The sequence below is a fragment of the Macrobrachium nipponense genome, chromosome 25 (genome assembly GCF_015104395.2).
Source record: "Macrobrachium nipponense isolate FS-2020 chromosome 25, ASM1510439v2, whole genome shotgun sequence".
NCBI lineage: Eukaryota > Metazoa > Arthropoda > Malacostraca > Decapoda > Palaemonidae > Macrobrachium > Macrobrachium nipponense.
In genome coordinates, this window is record NC_087214.1 from 49,047,365 (window position 1) to 49,055,977 (window position 8,613).

General features: G+C 36.7%; 1 protein-coding gene across 1 annotated transcript in view; it reads left to right on the plus strand.

Moving 5' to 3' along the window:
• The window catches only part of LOC135199080 (dnaJ homolog subfamily C member 7-like), a 29,907-nt gene extending 21,585 nt beyond the window's left edge, over positions 1-8,322 (plus strand). The window contains exon 3 of the mRNA XM_064226996.1: positions 8,170-8,322. Within this exon, the coding sequence (XP_064083066.1) occupies positions 8,170-8,322 (153 nt within the window). The remainder of the gene's footprint in view (positions 1-8,169) is intronic.
• The last annotated feature ends 291 nt before the right edge of the window (positions 8,323-8,613 follow it).

The window sequence follows — 8,613 nt, forward strand, 5'->3', positions numbered from 1 at the left end:
GCCGACGTCATCAAAGGACAGAGCCGATCCTTGAAGGGAAACAAAGAGCCAATAGTTTTGGGATTTTTTGGAATTAATTATATTTAGAGCACCAATATGATTTTCAATAATTTTAGTACACTGCTTGGCAAAGTTTTGATTGGTGGTTAAAAAACAAAAGCTTGCGTATATGGTAAGTTTAGGTACGTACATTTAGGGTGTTAAGGGTGCAAGTTTTGTTTTTTATCAAGAACTTTCTTAATAACCTAAAGTACTAGATGGGCAGGGAAACAGTTGTTACGGAAGTAGTGCTTAAGGAAGAGAATTTCAGAATGAAAGAGAGCCAATTAGAAGTTAGAGATAGAGACGATGTACCAAGGTATGCACAGAATTAATTTTAATTAAAAATTAAAACAAAAACTATAAAAATTGGAGCCGAGTCCGGTGAATGTACTTTTCCTAAAAATGGTCGTGTTAAATGATCATTGTCCTTAGTAACTAAAACATCAAGGAAAGCCAACTTACCGTCTTGTTCTTTTTCAATAGTAAAATTAATATTATTATGGAAGTTGTTGGCTAGGTTTAGGAATCTGTCAGCATCATATTCATTTTTCAATAGAACGAATGTCGTCTATATACCTGGCGTAAAATAAGGGACAGAAGGACAAGGGGCACTCCTCCATTACTTGCTCCTCCAGGGAACACATGAAAATGTTGGCAAACAAAGGCGGGGCCGAGGGGAGACCATCGCCATCCCATCGATCTGTTTAAAAAGCTGGTTACTAAAAACAAAGGCCGTTTTGTCTTTGTTAATCCATATGCACTGGAACTTAACCATTTTTTTTTTTTTTTTTTTTTTTTTGCTTTAATGATATATACATTCTTTCCTCTGCCATGGTCTCCACTTTCTGAAGGCCTAAATGAAAGATCCAGTTCATAGGCATCGATATGAGCCGGTCCCATATCTTTCCTTGGTCTGCATTTTCGTGGAAATTCTTTAATCACATCGAATTTCCTTTAACAAACACCTCTCATGAACTAATATATATGGATATATATATTATATATATTATATATATTCTATATACATACACGTGTGTGTGTGTGTATTATTATTATACCATATACTTATTTCCCCTTAGGAGGAGTTGTCTATAGCAGGGTATTGTCTTCCGTTTATCAGCAATTCATCGTTGGTGCTCACTTAAGCCTCATTGGACTGATGGGCGATACACTGGGCACTACCCCTAGACCTATTACGTGAACCGAGCTCTGTACCACTGGGCCACAGCACCTGCTTTGGATACCTACTTAACTATACTCTGTTTTTTTTCCATCTGTCCACCCGCCTGTGGTGCTTGCGCATGTTAACACTGCGTCCCGGGCTTTAAATAGTTATGCGATGTGTAAGTTTTAGGTAAATAAAAGGATATCTGGGTATACATTTTCAACTGAAAAAGGCTTTAATAATTTACTCTATGCGAATTACACCGTTAATATTCGAAATAGGATATTGTTATTATTGTTGAATGTAAGCTGCCTTTTCGGGGTGGCGAACGGAACAGCCATACGGTCAATGCAAAAATAACATTTCCATTGACGGCTGTCGACGGAAAATCTGTCCATCTACAATCGGACCTAGAATATGAAAAAGGAGTTCTTGAACTTCTTGAACGTTTAAAGAAGTGAAAGTGCTGCAAAGCATTGAGGGTGATACTTCATGTGATTATCAAATGAGGAATTCATCATTTGCCATTTCCAGGTACCTTAATGGCATCAAGAACGCCAGAACGAAGCATGAATAGCATCTTGAAGCTTCTGATGGTGCCAAGATTTGCTAAGACACAGGACTACAAATTATAGAAACTAAAATCCGACGACTTTTAAGTAATATGGGCAGTAATAGGCAACTCATGGAAACATAAATGGCGGAAAAACATAATATGTTGCTTTGCTTTGGAGACATTTACATAAAGCTGTATTCTGTGCAAGCACAAGATGGTTCTTCCACATCAGAACTCCTCACTACCTGGCGATAAACAGGAGACCATAAAAGTTTAATGGAAAAGAAGTAGGCGGCAGCTTTGAGGTCCAACAACAAACGGTAAATATGCCAGAGTCCGGACATGGATGACTTCAAAATCGTCCTCTACATATTGGCTAAAAGTCTAGTTTCGAAATAACTTTCGCCCAAGGTGCTTCGTCTTTTCGAAGAAACACTGGATAGTTGAGACAAAAAAATCACTTCATCAAAGAGGAGTTTTGAAGGTAATGACAATAATGCTAAATTTATCAAGATTATTGTGAATAATTACTAGCCCAAATTCCTAATCACAATTCTTTTAAGAAATCGATGCAATGAAAAATATCAAAGTAGGAATAAATTCAATTATCATACCAAAACTGGAAGTAGAATACTGATATGCCATGTGTGGCTAACAGAATGGTGGCAGCAACCTGTACCTTGAATAGTACACCGAAAGAAAGTAGGTAAACGAATGACGAACAAATTTGCGCATATATGGGGGTACACTCCCATCCCCACCCCATACCACTGATTGGTCACGCTTGTCCGATAATAGCTGCAACCAATTCACTTTCATTTTTCCTTTTGTAACAGACACCATGGCATTCAGTAGAACTGAGAATAGTCGCATCAAAAGATTACCATCGATTTGATGTAGCTCTGCCGTGCTTGGCTGGAATTATCTTAACGCATGCAGGTCGGATATTTCAATCTGCCTCGGCCAAATAATACCCCATTGTGAAAGTTACGATGATCCCACTTTACGTCCCCTGAACATCGTATATTTGGGTTCGTGGCATAATCTGAGGTATTTCTAATGAAAATTAATAAATCAAGACGTTCAATTCGTAGGGCAAAGGTCAAGCTTTTCTGCGAGATTTAGCCGGGGATTTTCGATTTGTATATCCAATGTCAATGGTTTGTCTTTAATTACTTAAAGACAAACTTAAATGAAAGCTGTAGTTTGGTATATTTCAAAACTAGAAGCAGTGCTAACGAAAAAAAACTTTAAAGAGCATATTTCATTACAATGAATTATATATATATATATATATATATATATATATATATATATATATATATATATATATATATTATATATATATATATAGAGAGAGAGAGAGAAGAGAGAGAGAGGGGGAGAGAGAGAGATAGAGAGAGAGAGAGAGAGAGAGAGAGACTAATAACAGAAATTTTAAATACTTCTTTATTAAAATGAAATGAAAAGTTAAAAATAATTTTTTGAGACGCCCGGAATTCCTTACAATAAATCATATCTACAAAAATACAAGCGTGGTCCCCAAACATAGAAGGAAAATTCTCACCGGAAATTACTTTTTTATTCCCTGTTGCATTTCCTTCCTTGTTTTGGCACCTTGCGTTTTATTTTTGTAGACATGATTCATTGTAAGAAAAATCTGTGTGCGCCTCAGAAAAATTATTTTACTTTTTTCGTGCATTTTAATAGAAGCGAGTTTAAAATTTAGTTATTTCTACTTTATTTTATACTTTTTAGTCTTGACAGAAATTATAAACGATTTATTATTGTAGCTAACGAAATTGAACATGACATTATCGATCCTCTCGAGACAAAGGAGGTTTGAAAAATGCGTTATTCAATTCATTCAAATCCTGAGATACTGGTAGAGGTCACTATAAGGTCACTAGAGGTCACTGCTGATCTACTGATCATGCAAGGTTGTATTGTTTATCACCTGAAGTCCATCGGACGAAGGGAACAGGTCGAAAATTGAATTGCAAGATTTGACCCAGACAAACAAACAAACAGACAAAAAAGCAAGCCATATGAAAACGTATAATAATAAAAATAACTAGAGTTATTTCCGACTCCTGCGAAGACATTGGTTCTCAAAGAAAATTTCTCCTCCTTCGACAAAAAATAGCCGTTTGACAATTTGTCCACCTCTCCAAAGGAAAAGCTCCTCCTCCTCCTCCTCCTCCTGGCACTCCCTCTGTGGTCTTGACAAATCTCGGGGAAAGAATGAGATGGAGAGATTTCGGCTAAGCAGAGTTTCTCTTCCGACATCCATCTAGAGGCGGAGAGGGAGGCGTCTCTGGAAAGTTGGACGTCTCTTTCTTTGCTTTCCTTTTTCGAAAGCTGAGTTTGTTCCGACGTCTGACTGTGTCTTTGTTTATCTGGTATTACAAATAATTAGGGACGATTTGGACAAATTCTGACATTCACCTGGAAATTTAAGATTGAAATACATCATTGTTTCACGGAATCTAGAAGCTCAGCAGAGGAAAGTTTCAAACCTGCGACGTTAAATAAAGTGAAGCTTTGAGTTTTAGTGCCCTCTAACGGATCTCTGGGGAACTGCAATCATAAATCTATGCGTATAATCTACAAAAAAATGTGAAATGTAACATTACCATGATTCTCGATTTCCGGTATTAAGAAGTGTAAGGAATTTGTTGTTATTTACTACGGACATTTTTTTCTTACTTTATACTTCCGTGATAAAAACCTTTCATTACAAAATTCTCTTCACCACTTACACTATGTTCTCGTTCAATATTTCTTAATCTCAAAACTTCTTATTGTACATAATCATTATCTTTTTAGTCAGAATGCAATAATACAGCAATGGAAAATATTAACAAGTTCACTTTTCAAGCACACTGACTACACAAGATTTCTAGGTTTTTAAATGAAGTTATGATCTTTCTGAAATTGATAATTATCGCAGCAGCAGCTACTTTTAATTTTCTGTAAAAGGAAACTATTGATGTGGCTGTTTGTCTGTCTGTCTCTGTCCGCCCTTTTCTGTCCGACCTCAGATCGTAAAAACTACTCAGGCTAAAGGGCTGCAAATTGCTATGTTGATCATCCACCCTCCAATCATCAAACATACCAAATTGCTGCCCTCTAGTATCAGTCTTTTTATTTTTTTTATTTAAGGTTAAAGTTAGCCATGTTAGCCATGTTCATGTGTCTGGCACCGCTATAAGAGTAGGCCACCACCAGGCTGAAAGTTTTATGGGTTGCGGCTCATACAAAATTATACGCTGTACGTAAAACTCGACTCTTCCATGAATTTTTTCCTTGTTGTTATTGTTAATGATGGAAAACATAATATAAAACTTTAACACATGCGTGACCAAGTAAAAGTTATTTCCTCCCTCATACTGAAGTATTTTAAATTACATAATATGAAACATCAGTTTTAACATTCTAATCTTCATTGACTTAAAAAGGAATCAATGTTCCATGTCTGATAATATGTTATCTATATTTACAGAATATTCGATAGTACAAGCCGAATTACCTAAATGACTTTATGATATGATATGAGTCCAGTTTCCATCTCACTTACCAGGAAAGGCTATAAGTGATTTATAGTTAAAGACAGATGATGTGATTTTCAAGACATTGAAAAGAGGGACTTGGACCAGTTGAACAGCAATATAAGCAGATTCAGAAAATAAAAAAGTAAAAACATTTCCCAAAGTATCTTCGGCGCAATCGAGTTTTCAGTATAGCTTATAATGCTGTATGAAACTCTCAGTCACGCCCCATGAAACTATCAGCCGCGACTAATGAAACATTCAGCCATGGCCTGGTGGTGGCGTGTGTTACTGTCACCTATAGTGGTGCCAGATGCAAGATCATACCTAACTTTAACTATGAATAAAATAAAAGCTACTTAGGCTAAATAGAGGGTTGCAATTTGGTATATCTGATGATCTGAGGGCGGATGATCAACGTACCAATTTGCAGCCCGCTAGCCACAGTAGTTTTTCAGATCTGAGGGTGAACACGAAAAGTGCGGACGGACAGACAAAGTCAGCATAATAGTTTTCTTTGACAGACAACTAAAAGCTGAGGTTTCAAAGCATCAAAACGAAAAATAAATATGACCACGACCATTAACGCAAAACCATTCCTATTGTGCATTGGTTGCATTCGGCCCAAAAAAGATTAGTATTTCCGTCAAAGTAATACTGTTGTGATGTAACATATCTATTTTGAAATACTGCAAATTAGGCCAACAAAGTTAACTTTGTTGGCCTAATTCACAGCATATACAAATATTTAATAATTGAGATGGCATTCCTGAATGTTACATTTTGAGATGTTTTACGCTCCCACACAAAATTCTAGAGAAATCACGATCTTCATAATATCTTTCATTAATAATCCTATAGAGCATATCTGTCTTCCATCAGACTATCCGGTCAAACAATCTTTTTCAAATTTCGTAGCATCAGCATCAGGCTATTCATCAACGAAACTATTAAACCTGTTTCATTTTAGACTTGTCCTCATTTTACGATGTCAGCTTCCTCTCCTCCGATCAACTTTTCTCTCTCAATTGCGCAGTTCGTCTTCTTTTATCGCTTTTCAAACGACATGAATGGAAAACTATAGCAGTTTGTAGGGACAAATCTCTTGTTGTTGGTTTCGAAAAACATTCCATCAGGTCCATTTATATATCATGTCTATGTCAACATTAATTTTTTTCTCCTATCAGAGGATGTCTTCGGAGATGAAAGAACGCCACAGGTCAATAAAAGAAATCTATCATTTTAGAATTCTTTGACTGAAAAGCCAAAACGGGGCATCTTGAATATCAATATTTGTGAAAAGAACTTTATATGATGGGACTCGTTTATCAATTAGGATGCATTACCACAAAACAAAAGGCCCACAACCCTTCACTAACTGCTAATTAGCCTTAGAACAGATCATGACTGTACCCCAAACCGTCGTTCAGAAACACAGAACAGGTCGTACCGTTATTGCCCCTATATTAGTAGACCACGGAAAAGGAAAGGCCCTGATGCGTGTACAGTTATTCTTGGTGGCCTCAAGAAAGAGCCCCTGATCTCCCCTTTAGGGGGCTTTTTCCTCGCAAGGGTTTTACAATCCTGAACTAGGCAATCCTCTTCCTTGAAACATGTAACATCGGAATCTCAAGTCTATGGCATTTCCGTGTCAGCAGTGACAGGCAGCACCGCACACTACACCTGATTTCAGTCAGGTGGTAATAACTGCCCTTTTATGTATATATACATAGTATATATAACTAGTTATATATATTATATATATATATATATATATATTATATATATATATATATATATATATATATATATACATACATATTTATGAATACAAATTATTATAATCACTTAGCACGTGATTCATTTATCACATATCCACAGATGAAAAATAAGAGGTGGGGTGTAAGTCCTGACCGGTTTCGACTTTATTTCCAAGCCATTGACGAAAGACTGATACATAATATTAGAAGTCACAAATATATATACTACGAAAACAACACTGACGAACATACACACAACCGTTTGAGAGTGCAGATCCACCTTCAGGCAGGTGTCAAGGTAGGAGTGGCTTTCAAAACTCATTTGACTTAAACTCACAATATATTCTTCAGGGACACTACCTATAAACTCACCCACCGTAGGACAACAAATCCACACCTGACAGGTGTTAGGGAGGCGGGCTCATTAGCACTACTGCCCCTTTACTGTGTTTACAGATATAATAATCCTATTTCCATACATATCTACTGCCTACCTTAAAATTTAAACAATTTACAAATTTCTTTTGATATTAAAAGATCAGTTTATACATTCCCCGACTGAAGTTCATATTATGGTTGTAACTTTCTTTTATAAAGCTAGATTCAATGATATTCCTTTCGATTACATTATTAGAATACACAATCCTTTTATCCCCTTTCCAGTTAATAGCACGATTGTTCTCACTAGCATGTACAAAAATACCAATAAACCTGGTTTGACTCATAAATACTTAATCAATTAACTTAATCCATACATTGAAAATCCTTTCATGCAGGTCTTTTTCCAACTTATCTATGTTACAATTCACCTATTCTGTAACTGGTGCAGTAACTACTGCAGTAGTGGACAATGCCCCCCAAGAAGAGATAATCGATTGGTCGCCGAACTTCTGATGCCCGTTGTATGTCACGGACACGTTTTTAGGTAGGCTATGTACATACACGTCCGTGCACCCATAATCTAAATATTAATACTTTCTGGTAGAAAGTATTAATATTTAGATTATGGCTATTACATCATGTACAGTTCATATTACGATGATCTTTCTGGGAAATTGTAACATCACAAATCCAATATTATTTTCATGTTTACAGGATACTGCAAATGAAACTGGAGCACGCCATTCCGCTGACAGATCAGCCCACATAAGAGCCAGGCAGGCAGAAATTTCTGAAGAAACAGAAGCCTGCTGTTCAGCTGACAGATCAGCCCACACAAGTGCAAAGCAGGCTGAAACGGCTGAATAAACTGAAGCATGTCTTTCCATTGTCAGAATAGCCCAAACAAGAGCCAGGCAGGTCACGTTGGCGATCCAGAGATGCAGAAACATCTCCAGATAAATGCTTACAACAAGGACGGGATAGGACTGACGAGCCACATCTCATAAAACTCGAAATGTCATGAGGCACCAAGCTGCCTTAAGATACAATCCAAATAAAGATTATGGAAATGATCCAAATGTATACTTATTGGTTCAATAGACAATAACTGCACATCCTGCAGGGCAAAGTGGCCTGGGGAAACTCCTAGAATAGGTT